At 46.1% G+C, this 20,990-nt stretch overlaps 1 protein-coding gene across 1 annotated transcript in view; it reads right to left on the bottom strand.

Annotated features, from left to right (window-relative positions):
• Positions 1-20,291, bottom strand: part of LOC107293113 (RH-like protein) — a 26,305-nt gene extending 6,014 nt beyond the window's left edge. The window contains exons 1-4 of the mRNA XM_015822250.1: positions 20,112-20,291; positions 15,763-15,949; positions 9,503-9,653; positions 8,188-8,335 (exon numbers count right to left, since the gene is read on the bottom strand). Coding sequence (XP_015677736.1) covers positions 8,188-8,335; positions 9,503-9,653; positions 15,763-15,949; positions 20,112-20,247 — 622 coding nt within the window. The 5' untranslated portion in view covers positions 20,248-20,291. The remainder of the gene's footprint in view (positions 1-8,187; positions 8,336-9,502; positions 9,654-15,762; positions 15,950-20,111) is intronic.
• Positions 20,292-20,990: the final 699 nt, after the last annotated feature.

The following is a 20,990-nucleotide window of genomic DNA, read 5'->3' as shown; positions in this document are numbered from 1 at the left end:
TACTACTACTACTACTACTACTACTACTACTACTACTACTACTACTACAATAAAAATCAGGAGTCTGGAAGCCCTTTCTTTAAATAATAGCTTCTGTGAGCTGCAGCCTCTTAATAAAAGTTGTTAGTTGACAAAGGGGCTATCTCAGCTTCCAGTTTTTGGCACCCTCTTTCACCCAGATGTCCTCACTAGCAGGGGGTTGGACTAGAAGACCTCCAAGGTTCCTTCCAACACTGTTATGCTGATAAGGCCTAGCATTATGCACCATGCCCACAAAGAATGCTAAAGTCAAGCAGGCGTGTCCTCTCAAACAAATCAAATCAGTGTTTGCAATTTGCCATTCCTTGCCACTTCTCCAAAGACACAGACCTAAAGGGAGTGTCTGATTTTATAAGGAATGGAGACATGTAGTCCAGGAATATGTAACTTTATAAAGCCTATATGGCTTGCTTCTGCTTATCATAGCACTTCTCTGTAGCAATTTTTCCCTGTGCATCTGGAATACCGTGAGCAAACTACCAGGGTTTCCAGGTTTGAATTGTAGAAGTCTACAAGCGGGAGGGGCTGCATTCCAGAGGAACAAGAGACAGCAAAGTTAGATAGTTTGGTTGGGAGGAAGAGAGTCAAGACAGCTCTTTCCTCAAGTTTCTCAGAGTATATCTTTAATGATGCAAAAATTTCTGTCTATAGGTGAGGAACAATAAAGGAAACTGCTTAGATTTAGAAGAAATTCAACAACTTTCTTGGTTTTTGGAGCCTGAAATCAGATTTAAGTTTTCCTGCGTTTCTTTGCTGCCATCTAATGGACATCTGGATGTTTTGCAGCCCAGATCTGGAAGTGCTAGTATTATTTTCCCATCTTTGGGTAGTTCCCTCCCCCCCTTTTTTTTAAATCTATGCTGAACATTTGATCTGTCAGTCAAACTAAGTGGCAGAACCAGTACTTGCTCAAGGAGCTGTGTAACCCAATCTCCCTTTGCAATGTTATGTTTGAAAAGAAATAACAGGTGTTAAGTGGCTTATAATTTATGGCAGACATGGGGGATTGCCTGTCTTAAGTCTGGAATTTATCCTGGCAAAGAGTAGACTGTTCCATCGTCTATCCTTCTATCAACCAGGGATCAGAATAAGTATTTTGAAAGATGCCGCGGGAAAATGCTGATAATACCAGTATTTCATATTGCCTTTTATCCTCTTTTCACCTGTTCTTCTGCACTGATAAGTAGATTTGCACATCTTGGTTATTCCTCTAAATTTTGGACCTCCAGGTTCCATGGGACCTTATCTGTTTGTTCCCAAGGGAAGGGAAGCAAACTGGAGAGATTCTTGTAATATGGATAGAACAAAGGTGACATTAAATATTACACTATGCTACACCAACCCAGAGATACTAATCCAAACCCAAACCACCCATTGGCTGGCTTAATACACTATATCAGGGGTAGGCAACCTTGGCTCTTTTATGACTCACAGACTTCAACTCCCAGAATTCCTGAGCCAGCCATGCTGAGGGGAAAGGGAGAGGTTTCCAAGCTGAGCCATGCTGGCTCAGGAATTCTGGGAGTTGAAGTCCGTGAATCATAAAAGAGACAAAGTTGCCTACCTCTGCACTATATAAATCCACTCCTTGACTTGAAGTAACTTTTGACTTAAATTAAGTCCTTTATGTTGACAGGTAATCCTCGCTTTCCAAACATTCGTTCAGCCACCATTTGAACTTGCAACGGCACTGAAAAGAGTGGTACTTACAACCAGTTCTCAAAGTTCCAGCTGTCGCAGCACCGCTGCGATATGCCACCTTCCCTACCAGCTTCCTGCAAGCAAAGTCCATGGGGAAACTGGCAGGAAAAGTTGCAGGTCGCTCTGGTTAAGTCCCCCAATCCGCCTCCCTGTGCTCATGCATGACCTGAGCCAGCCGGGGCCTTCCCCAGTGGTGGGATTCAACTGATTCTCTGCGTGGATGCAGGCCTGGGCATCCAAGGCCTAGAACAGACTTCGGGAAGCAGAATCCACACATTTCCGGTGAGCCGTTCTAGGCCTGGGAGGCCTCCTCCAGCCGATTTTCCGAACCCCCCCAAAATTAGCTACCGGTTCTGCCAAACTGGTGAGAACCGGCTGAATCCCACCACTGGCCTTCCCCACACCCTCTGTGGCACCCCGGCACTCCTTATGTAGAACAGGGCTTTTCAACCAGTGGTATGGGTACCACCTGTGGTACATTGGCACCTGGCAGGTGGTACGTGACCATCCTAGAAAAGTAGCGGGGAAGGGGAATGAGCTGAACCGATGGCAGCACCGCACAAGTCTGAGTGAGAGATGGCTGGAGCTGCAGGGCTGTCAGGGTTCAGCGGAAGCGCCAGGATCGGTGCTTCTTTGGGACTGTCAGGGCTCAGTGGAAGCGCCAGGATCAGCGCCAGGCTCCAGCTGGAGCTCGGCGCTGATCCTGGCACTTCTGCTGAGCCCAGAAGAAGCGCCGATCAGCTGGAATGTTGCAGCATCTCCAGGGTGTTGTGATTTACATTCAGATGCTTGGCAACTGATTCATATTTATGACGGTCACAGTGTCCCAGGGTCATGTGAAGTGACCAAAACCTGCTGCAACCACCCAGCAGACAGGGGGGGGAATAAAAACCAAACACCACCCCACCCCTGCTGCCAATCCTCAACAGAAATGCTCACAACAATGAAAACCTCGGACAGGAGGAAGAGCGCCGCCGGGCGGGCAGGCAGGTGTCTTGCTCGGCTGTTCCTTGGGGGCACTTTTTTCAGTGCCATTGTAACTTTGAACAGTCACTAAGCGAATTGTTGTAAGTCGAGGACTACCTGTACTTCATCACTTTTTTCCTTTTTTGGGGGGGGTCATCAAGTTTTTGACACCTTGCTAGGCGACTGGTGGTACTCGGATGTTGCCCTATCCTAAAAGTGGTACAATGGGTGAAAAGGTTGAAAAGCCCTGGTGTAGAATTCCTGCCACCTGCTGCTTAAGAACCCGCATATCTTGGGGTTATGATGGCAGTTGGCAGTGCTGGGATTGCTGTTGCTAAGTGATGGAGCCATGTGATGTTGCATTGTATGACCGCATCACTTAGTGATAGGAATCCTGCTCCCAAGGACTATTAGACTATTACAAATATTAACCAACATTTTAAATAAAGAGCATCTCCCCGGATTGTTAATTCTTATTATAGGTTTTCAAGAAGAGACATTTTCTGTTAACACGGAGAGGCTGATAAGTTGCATGCAAGATCCAGATGCCAGTTGGATGGGTGTTCCCTGTCCTTGACCTTCTAGGAAGAAGGAAGCCTGCTTATCTCTTGGAACAGAAAGCAATGCCTCAGAGCTCTTTCTAAGATAGCTGTGCTCAGAGCAGAGTCATAATCCTCCCAAACAGGGATCTCTGCCAAAATGTAAATAAATATCAACAGACTAGGGCTCAGTTTTACAGCTCCAGCGGCATTCTCTTTCATGATCTGTCCATTTATCTGTAACTGTACTTGGACAGTATGCTAATCCTTAATTAAAGGAACCACGGACAAAGGTTTCTGCAGAGTATGCTCGGAAAAATCAAGATAACCACAACCTTATGATCCAAGCTCCACCTGTTTTTTTGTGTCTGTCATACACAAGGGGGATAAAAACAGGCAGAACTTGGGTTGCACTGTTGTGGCTAGTTATCTTAACTTTTCTGACCATGCCTTGCAAACATCCTTGATGGATTTAGTAATGGGTGAGAAATGTGAAATTTACGCAGGCACAAAATTTACGTGAGAATTTTTATAAGATGTTTTATAGATGGCACATGGATCCTGCAACTATGTCTCGCATTTATGAGAATTATGAATCCAAGTGCTGGAGGTGTGGACAACAAGATGCAACTTTTTTTCATATGTGGTGGACTTGCAAGGTTATTAAGGCCTTCTGGATAAAACTATGGTGGAATCTACAGCAAGTTTTTAAAAGAAGATTTTTTTTCTTGCCTCAGTTGTTTCTCCTAGGTATTACACATAATTTGGATGTAAAAGAAACGAATTTGATGTTGTATTGTTTAACTGCTGCCCGTTTGTTGATAGCTCAAAATTGGAAGAGTAAAGTTTTACCTACAATGGAGGACTGGAGATTGAAGGTTTCGCATCTTGCTGAAATGGCAAAAATTTCGGCTTATCTNCAATGGGTGAAAAGGTTGAAAAGCCCTGGTGTAGAATTCCTGCCACCTGCTGCTTAAGAACCCGCATATCTTGGGGTTATGATGGCAGTTGGCAGTGCTGGGATTGCTGTTGCTAAGTGATGGAGCCATGTGATGTTGCATTGTATGACCGCATCACTTAGTGATAGGAATCCTGCTCCCAAGGACTATTAGACTATTATAAATATTAACCAACATTTTAAATAAAGAGCATCTCCCCGGATTGTTAATTCTTATTATAGGTTTTCAAGAAGAGACATTTTCTGTTAACACGGAGAGGCTGATAAGTTGCATGCAAGATCCAGATGCCAGTTGGATGGGTGTTCCCTGTCCTTGACCTTCTAGGAAGAAGGAAGCCTGCTTATCTCTTGGAACAGAAAGCAATGCCTCAGAGCTCTTTCTAAGATAGCTGTGCTCAGAGCAGAGTCATAATCCTCCCAAACAGGGATCTCTGCCAAAATGTAAATAAATATCAACAGACTAGGGCTCAGTTTTACAGCTCCAGCGGCATTCTCTTTCATGATCTGTCCGTTTATCTGTAACTGTACTTGGACAGTATGCTAATCCTTAATTAAAGGAACCACGGACAAAGGTTTCTGCAGAGTATGCTTGGAAAAATCAAGATAACCACAACCTTATGATCAAAGCTCCACCTGTTTTTGTGTGTGTGTCATACACAAGGGGGATAAAAACAGGCAGAACTTGGGTTGCACTGTTGTGGCTAGTTATCTTAACTTTTCTGACCATGCCTTGCAAATATCCTTGACGGATTTAGTAATGATCTATACAAATAACCAATGCTAAGCCAGTTCAAAAGCTCTTCTATACTTGTTAAATTATCTAATCCAGTGGTGGCGAACCTATGGCACGGGTGCCAGAGGCGGCACTCAGAGCCCTCTCTGTGGGCACGTGCGCTGTTGCCCCAGTCCTAGGCCTTCAGCTGGGTTTTATAAAACCTTTTCGCTTTAGGCCTCCGCCGTGTACAAAAAAAAAAGGTTCAATCAATCAGTCAATTTCAACTTCTCGCGGGGGAAAAAAAAGATCTTGCAAAGTTAGAATTGATTGATTGAACTTTTAGTCCCACCCAGTCTGCTGTTACCACCGCAGCCACGCCCACCCAATGGGCCACGCCCACTCAATGGGCCACGCCCACCCGGCACCCGACGATGCATAAGTGGGCTTTGGGTTGCAGTTTGGGCACTCGGTCTCTAAAAGGTTCGCCATCACTGATCTAATCAGTACTGTGTGGCTGCTTCACCCATCAGCTTTTTCATCGGCCAGACTGAATGCTCTGCCTTCTACATTATTGTAAGTGCAAGGGAGAATCATATAGCAGAGCAGTGGAAGAGGAGTGACTGAAGGAATGTGGGATGTTCGGTCCGAAGAAAAGACAATTGTTTGAAGGTGCGATAACCATGTCCAGCTACTTAAAGAGAAGCTGTAAAGAGGATGACCAATTCTTTTCTATGGCCATAGAAACCAGGACCAGAAATAAGCAGGCTGTAACAGATTCAACTACCTAAATCAGTGTTTCTCAACCTTGGCAACTTTAAAATGTTTGAACTTCAGCTCTCAGAAAGTTGAAGTCCGCACAGCTTAAGGTTGTCAAGGTTAAGAAACACTGACCCAGATTTTGTTGACGGTAAGATTTGTACAACAGTGGAAAATCTATTAACTGAGATTATCAGTTCCCCATCTTTGGAGATTTTTAAGAAGTGGTTAGATCAGTGGTGGCGAACCTATGGCACGGGTGCCAGAGGCGGCACTCAGAGCCCTCTCTATGGGCACGCGCACCATCGCCCCACTCCTAGGCCTTCAGCTGGGTTTTATAAACCTTTTCGCTTTAGGCCTCCGCCGCTGTGTGCAAAAAAAAAGGTTCAATCAATCAGTCAAATTCAACTTCTCAGGGGAAAAAAAAAGATCTTGCAAAGTTGGAATTGATTGATTGAACTTTTTAGTCCCACCCAGTCTGCCGTTACCACCGCAGCCACGCCCACCCAAGGGGCCACACCCACCTAATGGGCCACACCCACCCGGCACCCGACGATGCATAAGTGGGTTTTGGGTTGCAGTTTGGGCACTCGGTCTCTAAAAGATTCGCCATCACTGGGTTAGACCAAGGATCTTCAAACTTGGCAACTTTAAGACTTGTGGACTTCAACTCCCAGAATTCCTCAGCCAGAATTCTGGGAGTTGAAGTCCACAAGTCTTAAAGTTGCCAAGTTTGAAGACCCCTGCGTTAGATAGCCACCTTTCAAAAGCCTTGGTTTTCTCACACTCTGCAGATCTTCTCCAATTCTGCAGTTCTGTGGTGAGCAAATGTGTGCCCTTTTTCATTTTTTAAGCGTATCTATGTGTGATCCATCTGAAATAACGAGTACAGGTAGTCCTTGAGTTACGACTACCATTGGGACCAGTACTTTCATTGTTAAGCAAGGCAAGTATTACGTTTTACGATCTTTGCCATGTTGTTAAGCAAACCACTGCAGTTGTTAAGTGAATCAGGCAGCCATTAACTGAATCCAGATTCTCCCGTTGACTTGGCTTGACAGGCGTCAGCTGGGAAAGTCAGAAATGATCACATGACCCTAGGATGCTGCAATCATTGTAAATCGTGCTGGTTGCCAAGAACCCAAATTTGGATAACACGACTGTAGGGATGCTGCAGTGGCTGTAAGTGCAAGGCTTGGTCATAAGTCTTTTTTTTTTTCAGTGCTGTTGTATCTTTGAATGGTTGCTAAATGAATGACTGTTGACAGCTACTTGTACACTGTCTTGCAGCATAGCCCTTCCCTTTTAATATTATTCTTATATTTCCTTTTTAAGTCTGGATAATGATGATGATGATGATGATGATGATGATGATGATGATGATAATAATAATAATAATAATAATAATAATAATAATAAAAAAGTTGGAAGGGACCTTGGAGGTCATCAAGTCCAACCCCCTGCTCAGGCAGGTAACCCTATACCAGGAGTGTCAAACTCAATTTCATTGAGGGCCGCATCAGCATTGCGGTTGCCCTCGGGAGGGGGTGGGGGGTGTGGCCTACTGGGTGGGTGTGGATAGAGTAGGTGTGGCCTATTGGGTGGGCATGGCCAGCTCTACATCGTTCACGTCAAGGGTGCCTGTGGGGGCCTGGGCAGGAGTGGGACAGATCTGAGGGTCTCTGGCAGAAGGGGGTGGGACCGGGGCAAGTGCCAAGGCATGGTCCACTGGAGGAGCCTCACTGCCTGCTGAAACCCCTCCACCGGAGCCCATCAAGCCAGATATGTGAAGTAGGCGAGGGCCATTTGCTGGCCACTTCCAGGCGATGGTGCATTTCTTCATTCCTCACAAAGGGTGACACCTCCCCAGCATGCACCCAGGGGGCGGGACCGACACGGCAGGGGCCTGTTCCTCGCTGTTTCCAGATGGCCTTGTGGAGCTAAGACTGAATGCGTTTCAGCATAGATGGCCACCACAAAATTGTACATTGGCTCCTGGCCAGCCTGGGCCAGGGCCAAGGCAGCAGGGGCCGTTCCCTCACTGTTTCCTCATGAAACCACTTCGCGGGCCGCATCTGGCCCCCGGGCCTTGTGTTTGACATGTCTGCCCTATACCATTTCAGACAAATGACTGATTGGAGAGTGGTCCTTAGTCTTTTGCAAACCTCTGGGTTTCCACAATCAGTCTCTTGAGGATCCAAGCGCCAAGGCACTCGCAAATCTGAAAAGTGGGCTTGAATCCAGATCGGAACCGATCTAATGTCCTCCATAAAAGCCAGGCACTGAGTCACCACTACTATCAATACACCTCTCCATGTTAGCAGCTAAATTTCCAGCGTCATGCTGAAACAAGAGACAAAAATCAAATGTCAACTGCTGAGCAATATGTCCTACGCTGGATGCCATACCGCTAGCCAAAACGGGAACCTCCTAATTTGGTGGGCATGCATGAGATTCAGCCCCAGGAAGGACACCATTTGACCTTTATCTCTTGCCCAAAGCAAACTGCTTACCCAGCACCGCAAACATATCCGAGATGGGCCTGGATCTTTCCTTCTCAGCTTTCCGACCCGGTGAGGAGCGGTGGAGCGTCCAGGAGACCATGAAGCCAAAATAGGCCCCAAATAAGTGGGCGTGCATCATGCTGACGTGGCTCTGGATCTGTGGACAGCAAAAGCAGTTCGCCATTTCCTAGGTAGTCAAGATGGAGGGTGGTTTCTACGTGCCAGCCTGCAGTGACTGAATATAAGGGGAGGAAAACATCTAAAGGGGTGAATAATCTTTCATTTTTTGGAATTGCTGCCCTGGGCAATTTTAAATTCATCCTCTGCCCCAGTGTTTGTCAGCCTCAGCAGCTTTAAGCTGTGTGGACTTCAACTCCCAGAATTCTGGCTGGGGAATTCTGGGTCTGGAAGCACGGAACTAAGTAATCAATAACGGTTTCTAGCCCACCCTGGCTGGCTCCTACAACATGCTAAATCACACCCAGAACAATTTTCCTTATTAGTGTGCAAGATCCCTGTGCTTATGTTTTTTATTTTTTTGAAAAAAAACAAAACAAAACAAGAAAAAAAGCTGACAATATGGAATATCTACTATAAAACACGACAGCGTGAAAACTCCAGCTAGCCAGCCAACTAGTCCCTCCCACATCCAGGATATGCCATTCCTTCTGCCTTTTCCGAAGACATGTCAGCATTGAAAAGTAAAGACACTTAATCTGCAACACCACTGTTCCTGCCCTTTTATCATAAACTGCAGCTCACAGCTTACAAATTGCAATAATAAGGGTAGTTCTTGACTTATAACAGTTTATTTAGTGACGTTCGAAGTTACAATGGCCCTGAAAAAAGTGACTTATGACCATTTTTCACACTTATGACCACTGCAGCATCCCCAGGGTCACGAGATTTACATTCGGATGCTTGGCAACTGACTCACATTTATGACGGTCGCAGCATCCCGGGGTCATGTGATCCCCTTTTGAGACCTTCTGACAAGCAAAATCAACAGGGAAGCCAGATTCACGTAACAACCATGTTATTAACTTAACAGCTGCAGTGATTCACTTAACAAATGTGACGAGAAAAGATGTAAAATGGGGCTTAACAAATTTCTCACTTAGCAACGTACGTTTTGGTCTTAATTGTGGTTGTAAATTGAGGACCACCTGTATCCTGTTTACACTGTACGCAAAGTCAAAATCAAGTTGCCCAATGATTGGTTAACCTGACCAGTCAATAATGATACACGTTATAAAATAACGTGAAGTATGAACTACTAGGCAAACTAGGTTTGAATAAATTCTGCAAAAGGACAGCTTTGTACCTGCAGAATAGTCACAGCCACCCATCTATTGACGGTGAAGACGGTCACTTCCACCACATCCATCCAGATCAACTGCATGAGATTGGCTTTGCCAAGTATTGCTCCAGTTGAAATCAACACTGTGGTGATGCTCATAATAGCAGTTAAAATGCTGGTGGGAAGAAAGAGAGACAGAGACAGAGACAGACAGAGAGAGGGGGAGAAGGAGAAGGAGAAGAGAAGAAAGAGAAGGAGAAGGAGAAGGAGAAGGAGGAGAAGAAGGAGAAGGAGAAGGAGAAGGAGAAGGAGAAGGAGGAGAAGGAGGAGAAGGAGGAGAAGAAGAAGAAGAAGAAGAAGAAGAAGAAGAAGAAGAAGAAGAAGAAGAAGAAGAAGAAGAAGAAGAAGAAGAAGAAGAAGAAGAAGAAGAAGAAGAAGAAGAAGAAGAAGAAGAAGAAGAAGAAGAAGATCATCAGCAGGATTTTTTTAGATGGTGAGATTCTTTTCCAATCAGATCTAGAGTTTTCTGCTTTTCCTATTGTGATTTTCTGAATGAGTGTGCATTCCAGAGCCAGGGGAATTCTGGGAGATGCCCAGGTTAAGAAACATTGCCTTAAGCTAACGTTCCCTCAGAAGTGTATTTACAGAATTAAGAATCCTAATAATACAACTGTTACATACATTGTAAACCTGTGATGATCCTGTAACCACAAGAAATCAGTACGTCCCTATATTGATGATGGTGTAATGAACGTCACAGTGCCCCTGATCAATCAGAACCCTTATTTTCGAAAATGACTGCTCAGTTGTAACAGAACAGTTTGCAAACTTGCGAAGATGGATGAGGAACCGTTTGCATTTGGAGGAACACTGTTCTCTCAAAGCTAGGGGGAGATGTTAAAAATAGATTGGCGTAAAGTACATAACAGCCTCTCGCATCATAGCCCCAAATCCAGAGCAGCCCTCATCTCATTCCAAACCTTAAATTTGGTTCTTGACCCTGAAAGGGCTCATTTTGTCTTTTGACGCCTAAGACGAGACCATTAAAAGAGAAAAAAAAAACCCAGAACAATTTACGCGCATTGTTGGCATTGTTTTGAACAGAAAGGAATTTGACTTTTTTTTTTTTTACAGGTGTCAAAAGCAGTTTAGGCTACTGATGAGATGCAAATAGCAGGAGCTGCCTTCATGGGGATGTGCACATACATTAATCCACTCACCCACACATTCTGGGGCAAATGCATGGGGACTGAAGTGTAATCTATGAGGGAAGAAGATGGAGTGCCTCATTAAAAGGGAGACAGGGTCATTAGTTTTGAAATCATAAATAAGATGGGCATCTGTGCAAAGCTAATATTTAATCAGACTCATTGCCTCTTGGGTTCAATGGTTTGGAAGGAAGCCACCCTTTGGAGGCGGTGAAAACAGTGGTTGCCATTGGCAGAGGGGCAGTTAGATGCATAGGAACTCATGGTGGCAGTCCACGGTGGGCTTCTTCCCAGGGATGTCCACAGGGAGTCAAAAAATCAAGAGGGGGGCTACAGCCATGCAACTGAAACCCACCCACCCCTTTTATAGGCCTCAAAGAAATGTTACGGATGTAAAAGGGGGTAGGGCTTCAACCCACCCCTGTGGGTCTCCTGCTTCTCCTCCCCCCCGCAACCTGACACCCCTAGGTTCATGCCAAAAGTCCAGCCAGCCTCTCTGGGTCTCCTTGATCTGTAAAATAACGGTAAAGTTTTTCCCTCTCCAGTCATCTCTGGTTCTAGAGCAGGGGTCCCCAACCCTGTTCTAGAGGGCAGTGCTCATCTCTGTTTTTTAGCTAAGGGAGCCAACATTGTCCAAGGACCGTGGTGGTGAACCCATGGCACGTGTGCCAGAGGCGGCACTCAGAGCCCTCTCTGTGGGCACACGCGCCGTCGCCCCAGTCCTAGGCCTTCAGCTGGGTTTTATAAAACCTTTTCGCTTTAGGCCTCTGCCGCCGTGTGCAAAAAAAAAAAGGTTCAATCAGTCAATTTCAACTTCTCACGGGAAAAAAAAAAGATCTCACAAAGTTGGAATTGATTGATTGAACTTTTTAGTCCCACCCAGTCTGCTGTTATCACCGCAGCCACGCCCACCCAATGGGCCACACCCACCCAATGGGCCACACCCACCGAGCACCCAACGATACATAAGCGGGTTTTGGGTTGCAGTTTGGGCACTCGGTCTCTAAAAGGTTCGCCATCACTGTCCAAGGACATTTCCACGGCCATGTGGCCAGCATGACTATACGCCAAGGTGCATGGAACGCTGTTACTTTCCCACCAGAGTGGTGCCTGTTTCCCTACTTGTATTTGCATGCTTTTGAACTGCTAAGTAGACAAGAGCTGGGGCAAGTAACGGGAGCTCACCTCATTGAGCAGCGCTCAGATCTCAAACCCAGGCTGTCAGCTTCCCAGCTGGTCTGTATTCCTCCAGGTTTCCTTGGTCTGAATTCATCCCCAAATCCATTCTGTCTATCCCCATTTTGTTTTGTTTTTGTTTTTGTTGTTGTTAACTGACCCATTGCGACCCCATGGACAACGTTCCTCCAGGCCTTCCTGTCCTCTACCATCTTCTGGAGTCCATTGAAGCTCACGCCTCCTGCTTCAGTGACTCCATCCAGCCACCTCATTCTCTGTCATCCCCTTCTTCTCTTGCCCTCCATCTTTCCCAGCATTAGGCTCCTCTCCAGTGAGTCCTTCCTTCTCATTAGGTGGCCAAAGTATTTGAGTTTCAACTTCAGGATCTGGCCTTCTAAAGAGCAGTCAGGGTGGATCTCCTCTAGGACTGACCGGTTTGATCGCCTTGCAGTCCAGGGGACTTGCAGGAGTCTTCTCCAGCACCAGAGTTCAAAGGCCTCAATTCTTTGGCGCTCAGCCTTTCTTATGGTCCAACTTTCACATCCATACATTGCAACTTTCACATCCATACATTAACCCCTATTAAAATGTGCACGTTTTCAGGAAGTTTGAAATGTAAAACTCAACACAGGTCTTTAACTACACTGTGCTGAGTTTCTTCAGAGCTGATATAACTGAAGAAAATTGACAGTTTGAGAAGGAATAAAAGATAAGGGGTTGCTAAATACTGATCTTTGCCTATCAGGATTCTGCAAGTTGAAATCTCCAGTTGACAAGGATTGAATGCTGAAGCCTTCTATCTCTTCCGGCTAATCCCGCTGCAATTTTAAATGTGCAGAAGTCCCACTGATCTGAGGGGGGGGGCTTATATCAGGAACAAGTAGATTGTTTAGACATTCCTAAAGAAATACTGTAACTGATGACCACATTCATCCTGCGATTATGTAAGATCCCTCTTAGCCTTGCTGCTGCTGCTGCTGCATCTTTCCCCAAATTTGGAATTATTCTGTTTATTTTAGAAATGTGACTCAGTGGACACATGGGGAGAATATATAGATTGGCTCAGTCTGTGATGTAATGTTTTCAAACAAAAACACAATAAGATTTTTTGCTCAATTATGAAAGGTTAACTGAAGTTAGCATTTCTCTGTACTGTGTGTATAGACATTAACGTCTATAATAAGATTCCAAGTTCCTGTGAATACCTTGGTGTTTTAACTCTTTATCCTTGCCAGATACTTTTATAGAAGATACTCAGGCTTAGCACTGTATTTGTCAAGGTCAAATTTACTAAGAGCCAGAACCAATTAATTTCCCAAGCTAATTCTCTAGGTCAGGGGTCTTCAAACGTGGCCCTTTTAGGACTTGTGGACTTCAACTCCCAGAATTCCTCAGCCAGCCTCCGTTTTGTTTGTTAGATTTAAGATAGGTGTCTTCAAACTTGGCCCTTTTATGACTTGTGGACTTCAACTCCCAGAATTCCTCAGCCAGGCACATGTGCCTGGCTGAGGAATTCTGGGAGTTGAAGTCCACAAGCATAAAAGGGCCAAGTTTGAAGACCCCTGCTTTAGACTGACTGGCTGCTTTGCCTCTCAGCAATTCAACCCTTGAAGGAATTCTTCAGGGATGACCATGAGGGATGAAGTGGGGGGGGGGTGTCAAAAAAAAAGTCAAGATGGCAACCCTAAAAACAGGCAGGGCTTGACTGCGTGATTGTGGCCCCCATCCGGATTTTTATTTTAATCCCCCACAAACACCTTCGCTGGGAGGTTTGATCAAAAGATGAATCAGAGCAAATCTCTTTCCTTACTCCAGCAATTGAAAAAAGAAAATGGCTTGGAATAAACCAAAGACGTCAAATCAAGGTCCCCCCAACACTATCCTCAGTTCTGTATCTCGGTTAAGCATTTCAGACTCAATCCACAGTACAGAGAAGAGCAACAAAGATGATTAGAGGACTGGAGGCTAAAACATATAAGGAACGGCTGCTGAATTGGGGATGTCTAGTTTAACGAAGAGAAGGACGAGGGGGGACAGGATAGCAGTCTTCCAATATCTCAGGGGCTGCCACAAAGAAGAGGGAGTCAAGCTATTCTCCAAAGCGCCTGAAGGCAGGACAAGAAGCAACGGATGGAAACTAACCAAGGAGAGAAGCAACCTAGAACTAAGGAGAAACTTTCTGACAGTGAGAACAATTAACCAGTGGAACAACCTGCTTCCAGAAGCGGTGAATGCTCCAACACTGGAAGTTTTTAAGAAGAGACTGGACAGCCATTTGTCCTCTGCTATGACCTGTCCGTCTTGGGTGGCCCTGCACGGCATAGCTCATAGCTTCATTGAGTTACGCAAGCCCCTTCGCCACGACAAGGCAGTCATCCATGACGGGGATTACTCCTGCGAGTCCCCTGGATTGCAAGGCGATCAAACCGGTCAGTCCTAGAGGAGATCAACCCCGACTGCTCTTTAGAAGGCCAGATCCTGAAGTTGAAACTCAAGTACTTTGGCCACCTAATGAGAAGGAAGGACTCCCTGGAGAAAAGACTAATGCTGGGAAAGATTGAGGGCAAGAGAAGAAGGGGACGACAGAGAAGGAGGTGGCTGGATGGAGTCACTGAAGCAGGAGGTGTGAGCTTAAATGGACTCCAGAAGATGGTAGAGGACAGGAAGGCCTGGAGAAACATTGGGGTCCATGGGGCCGCAATGGGTCGGACACGACTTCACAACTAACAACAATGAGTTGATAGGGAGGGTCCATCTTCACCCTCTTCCTGCCTGCCAGACATTCCAAACTCCTCTGTCTCTTTGCCCTCAGGAAAAAAGCCTTTCGCTCCTGCGATTCTGGACTAACATTCTACCACACCATTTTTATAACAGTGAGCTTTTCTGCCACCCAACCCAGGAATGTTCACAAGATATGGGGAGGGAGGGGGGGATTAAGATGGCAGCCACCGTGGTGAGATTGAAGCTCTGTTGTTTATGTACCTCACACATAAAAAAAAACAAATGGAGCTTCAATTGCACTGTTGTGGCCATTTTTGTACCATTTTTTTTTACTATTTTTTTTTACCATTCCCTCACCGAGAGCAGGGAAATTGCCAGAATTCCCATCTATTGGACATTAACTGGCTCAGTTGCAGAACATAGAAAACAATGCCTAAGGCAGGGGTAGTCAACCTTGGCTCTTTTATGACCCGTGGACTTCAACTCCCAGAATTCCTGAGCCAGCCTGGCTCAGCTTGGAAACCTCTCCCTTTTCCCTCAGCATGGCTGGCTCAGGAATTCTGGGAGTTGAAGTCCATGAGTCATAAAGGAGCCAAGGTTGCCTACCTCTGGCCTAGGCCTAGGCTGCTTTATGACTTGTGGACTTCAACTCCCAGAATTCCTGAGCCAGCCTGGCTTAGCTTGGAAACCTCTCCCTTTCCCCTCAGCACGGCTGGCTCAGGAATTCTGGGAGTTGAAGTCCACGAGTCATAAAAGAGCCAAGGTTGCCTACCTCTGGCCTAGGCCTAGGCTGCTTTATGACTTGTGGACTTCAACTCCCAGAATTCCTGAGCCAGCCTGGCTCAGCTTGGAAACCTCTCCCTTTCCCCTCAGCACGGCTGGCTCAGGAATTCTGGGAGTTGAAGTCCACGAGTCATAAAAGAGCCAAGGTTGCCTACCCCTGGCCTAAGGTTTATTCTCCAGAGCTGATTCTAGAATGGCGCAAAGAACACCCTGTGGAAGTTCCCACTGAAATCCCTGGACTTTTTTTTAAATTAGATGTTTATCCTGCTTCTATAGGTAACTCAAGGTAATGAACACACACAATGCTCCTCCCTCCTCTTCTTCCCTTAACCCTATGAGGTGAGGCAGGCAGAATTCCTAGCAGGAGAACCAAGCTCCGTGACCTTTGACCTCTACCTTTGCAGATTGATCCTTATTTTCCCAGCTGAGAAGTGGAAGAGGAATCCATCGACGATCACGGCCCACTGAACTCCGAGGGCAGCAAGAAGGAGGCTGAATCCAATGCTGCTGAAGCCATATCTCTGCAGGAAGGCCAGAAAATAGGCGAAGCCGAAAATCACCATGAGGCTGACATCTTGAAATACTGTAGGGAACACGGAACACTTGTTGTCAAGATGGCACGGGCAAACCCATCTTCAGCAGACCCAGCTGTACGCTCCCCGTCATACTGAGCCTTAATGTGGTTTGTTTGGTTTCAACTCAGCTTGGCGCATAATCCCAGACATAGCAATTTATTCACAAATCATGGCTTAGAGCAGTGGTTTTCAACCTTTTTAATGCCGCGACCCCAACCGGTCGTAAGTCGAGGACTTTCCCTGTCCGGGAGCGCCGTGCATGCGTGGTTCCGCCCCCTGCGCCGGCCGAGGCGTAGCTGGCAAGCGGCAGAGACGGAGCAGGCCGACCATCAGCTGGCCCAGTCCAAGGGAGGTAAGGCACCCGCCGGAAAAGCGGAAAAAATGGCGGACAAAAAAAATGGCGGCTTGCTTGGCGACCCCCGTGAAATGGTCGATCGACCCCAAATGGGGTCCCGACCCACAGGTTGAGAACCACTGGCTTAGAGCAAGGGTGGGGAATGAAAGCCTAACTGGCTCAGGAATTCTGGGAGTTGAAGTTCACAGGTCCTAAAGGGGCCATCGTTCCCCACCCCTGGCTCACAGTGAAGCATCAATCCAATCACAGCTTGATGCTATCTGTCAATTGGATCTTAAGCCAAAGGACACATGGACTTTCAGGTTTTGGATCCTAGGCACCCCATGTAACAGGCAGAAAAGGCCTGCCTGTGCACACCTATGTTCAGGAAAGCGCAAGGAACATACTGCTCTGTCAGAATCCAATTATATTTCATTTCTAGTTATCTACTATGGAAAAAAAACCCATTTCTGCCCTCTCTGGATTCTGTCACACTACGATGAAGGGGAAGGGGGATGAGCAGGGGTTTTTTATGGCTCGCACTTCCTTCAGTAAACTACAAAAGGACTGGATGTTGATTCCCATCAAGAGGACTGACCATAACAATATGGCCATTGCCTTTCATCTACTCAGCTCTCTGAAGTCTTCCTTTTGCCGGCAGTAAGGGAAAAGTGGGGGGACAATGCAGCGCCTAGAATCTGGGAAAAGAGGATGAGTGATCGTCGCCGGAAGAACTGTGGGGTGGGGGCTGCTTGGGAACACTTAAAACATTGAAGGATGGGAGAGAACTCCTCAGATCCTGTCTAGAACGCCTGCAACCATCTTCTCTTAATAAAGATGCCTGTTGGAAGAGATATTCCAAGAGTTCTGTCTTCTTAAGATGTAAAGTGGGGTGGGTCCTTACATGCTCTCTGTCCTACATATGTATGTACACATTTATAAATACATACACATCACTCACTCCCATATCCCTTTCTTCATTCAAAAAAAATGAAGGCTCTGTGCTGTAAGCCAGAGTGTGCTGCAACCATGATTCATGCAGTAGCCCAATTTGCACATACAGCTAAGTCATAAAGCATGGTTCTCCTACTGCAGTGGGAGAGTTCAAAACTTTCATGAAACGTTTGCTTAACTTTGGCAACTTCCAGACACCTGAACTTTTATTTATTTAAAACATTTATACAGCTGCCCATCTGATAACTAACTTCTTAGCAAGGAGTTGAAAAGGTAATTCTGGGTGGAGAGATCCAGGCGTTTGGAAGTTGCCAAGACTGGGAAATTAAATCAAAACCAGACAAACCACATCACAGCTTATCGAAGTGTGTGAACTCAGCTGCAATATTGGCTTACTTCTCCTAGCACAATCATCCTATGCCAGTGATGGCGAACCTTTTAGAGACCAAGTGCCCAAACCGCAACCCAAAACCCACTTATTTATCGCAAAGTGCCAGGGCCGCATCAGCATTGTGGTGCCCTTGGGGGTGGGCGTGGCCCACTGGGTGGGCGTGGCAGGATTGGGGGAGATCCAGGGGGTCTCTGGTAGGTGGGGCAGTGGGCAGGAGGCTCGTCCTGCAGGGTGAGGCAGGGGGTAGGGTGGGGGTGCCATTGCTGCGAGGCGAGGCGGGGGCAGCTGCTGCCTGACACCATCAGCCCCCGCACACAGAGGCCAGCGAGCGCATGGGGGGGGCGTGCTCTACCACCTCTACTCGAGCTTGCTAGCCAGCTGCTTCGCCTCCTTTGTGTGGGTGGGGCTGCCACTCCGGGCACCAGCGGTGGCCTAATGGACCTGCGTGAGCTGGCGGTAGCGGTGGCGGCAGGTGTGCCCACAGAGAGGGCTCTGAGTGCCGCTTCTGGCATGCGTGCCATAGGTTCGCCATCACTGTCCTATGCTATGCATCAAATGGCTTTTGCTAAGTATGACTTTTATGGAAAGAGTGAAGATAAGCCTCTTTACCCAGCTGTCTTCCCCAGAAACGCTGCTACTGCTGGTGGTGCTATTACTAGTAGTACTACTACTACTATGGAGAATCTCCCTAGACACTTACTACTACTACTACTACTACTACTACTACTACTACTACTACTACTACTACTACTACTACTACCACCACCGTACTACTGTTGTCTGAAATCATTATTTTATTGTGGTTAGTTCCAGATCTGGGCTGCAAGCTGCAGAAAGCCACTAGAGGGCAGCAAAGCGTTAGAGGATTTGCTGCCATCTAATGACTATTGGGATATTTCCTGCCCAGCTGTAATTTAATTCAAGTTGTAGTACTATATATACCTGCCTTATATATTGATATCTCACAGGCCTTTCTATGCTGCTGTACTCCAAAACAGTTCCATTAGAACGAAGCAAGTTTTTCTGAGCCTGGAGGCCTTGTGGCTGGCTACCTCTTTCTAAATGGCCTGATATTAAAACCACTACCCCTTCTTTAGCAGCAATTAATTATGTCACGTTAGAAGCTTCCTAGTCTTAACTCGGGCTTTGGTGTCTTCAGTTCAGTCATAGTCAGGGAGTTGAATGTGGGACTTTTGAACGGAAACGATGTGCCAGGGTGGTATGCATCATCTTGACACTTTTGATCGCATAGCAGGCGCCCTTGAGGTGCCCTGGGCTCCAGATCTATACCCTACCATGTTAACTACGAGCAAAGGAAATTGCTTTAATGCAACCAAACTGCTTGGCCCTACAAAACTCCTTTTGGGCCAAGTATTGCATTTGACTTTGAATAGCAGACATGGCAAGGAATCAGTACCAAAACTAGATAAGAATTAATTTAAAGCAAATACAATTCAATTAAAACGACGCTAGTTAGGTCTGGTGGTGAAGGCACCGGGCCAGATACCAGGAGACTGTGAGTTCTAGTATGGCCTTAGGCATGAAAGCCAGCAGGGTGACTTTGGGCCAGTTCTTCTCGCTCAGCCCAGCCCACCTCACAGGGCTGTTCTGGAGGGGAAAAATAGCAGGGAGTATTAGATATGTCTGTCATTTTGAATGATTCATAAAAAAAATACGAAGATGGGATATAAATAAATAGCAAGTAATTTCACCCTCCATTTTAAAAAGTAGAATCTGATAGCAATTTGGCAAAAGGCTGGGGAGGGGACAAATCTGAGGTTTTGGAGAGCAGAGGCTACCCTCAAATTTGGACCATGCATGTCTAGTTTGTGCCAAAGACTCTTCAGGACCTCAACCATGCATCTCCCTCAATTTTACCGAAAGATGAAGGAGATTTGCACTATATCTTTAACTGTACCCTTTCCTCCCAACTGGGGCTGTACCCAATTAACAGTGCTGAATTCCTCACAGCTCAGAAGCTGCAAGAGTCAGCCCAAGAGCCTGGGGGAGGAGGGGGGAGTGGAGGAATTCCCCTGAGATATAAGGAAAGGCTGCTGGAATTGGGTATGTCTAGTTTAATGAAGAGAAGGACGAGGGGGGACAGGATAGCAGTATTCCAATATCTCAGGGGCTGCCACAAAGAAGAGGGAGTCAAGCTATTCTCCAAGGCGCCTGAAGGCAGGACAAGAAGCAACGGATGGAAACTGATCAAGGAGAGAAGCAACCTAGAACTAAGGAGAAATTTCCTGACAGTTAGAACAATTAACCAGTGGAACAACCTGCCTCCAGAAGCGGTGAATGCTCCAACACTGGAGGTTTTTAAGAAGAGACTGGACAACCATTTGTCTGAAATGGTATAGGGTTTCCTGCCTGAGCAGGGGGTTGGGCTAGATGACCTCCAAGGTCCCTTCCAACTTTATTATTATTATTATTACTTAACCTTCCATTGCCACAGAAGACAGCCTTCAACCCCAACAGGAAGCAGTCTTACCTGGATAGTCTCTTGTAAGGTTTTGACTCTGCTCGTAAGAAACAAAGAAGCCAAATACAAGGATGAAAGCAGCTTCCAAAAGAAGAATGAGCACAGGGAGACGAATCCGGAGATTGGGAGGATACTGGGAAGACATCCTGGCTTAAGAAGAAGGCAACAAACCAAGGAGCAGGCAAGAGTTAATACAGTCCCTTTGGTTCAAACATTCCACAAGTCTCCCTGAAAAAAAAAAGAAAAGAGAAAGCTGTGAAGGTGATAAGAGTTCTTAGAAGGAATTAGCAAAGCACATAACTCTAATCTAAGACAGGCCAGGGGACCGCCTGACCTGTACTGACAGATGTTTGATTAGTATTGAGCAAGCTGATGGTATACAATCATGGGAATTGCACCAAAATGTGTACTATTGAAAACTCCCAGAAATAGACACTTATATATTCTCATCAACTTTGAGAGCCTGACATACGTGCACTTACTTGAACTCGGAGGAGACAAGCGCAATGATAATGTAAATTGCATGTTCCTGGCTAATTCCTCCCCGGAGCAAAAGCAAAGTTCCAAAATTGATGTGCATTTAAGCAGTTCTCACTAAACCAAGAAGAACTCAGCAAATGCTCTGGTTGATTTTTTTTTTGCAACCTATATACAGGCAGTCCTTGACTTACAACTGTTCATTCAGTGACTGTTCAAAAAATTGACCGAAAAAAACACCGAAACACCGGAAAAAATTGACTTATGACCATTTTTCACACTTACAACCATTGCAAGATCCCCAGGGTCACGTGATCAAAATTCAGATGCTTGGCAACTGGATCATATTTATGACCGTTGCAGAGTCATGGAGTCACGTGATTTCCCCTTTTACGACCTTCTGACAAGCAA

This window comes from Protobothrops mucrosquamatus, unplaced genomic scaffold, assembly GCF_001527695.2.
Source record: "Protobothrops mucrosquamatus isolate PMUCROS unplaced genomic scaffold, P.Mucros_1.0 scaffold1501, whole genome shotgun sequence".
In the NCBI taxonomy this organism is placed as follows: domain Eukaryota; kingdom Metazoa; phylum Chordata; class Lepidosauria; order Squamata; family Viperidae; genus Protobothrops; species Protobothrops mucrosquamatus.
Note: the sequence above shows the minus strand (reverse complement) of the source record. Positions and strands in the feature narration are given on the sequence as shown.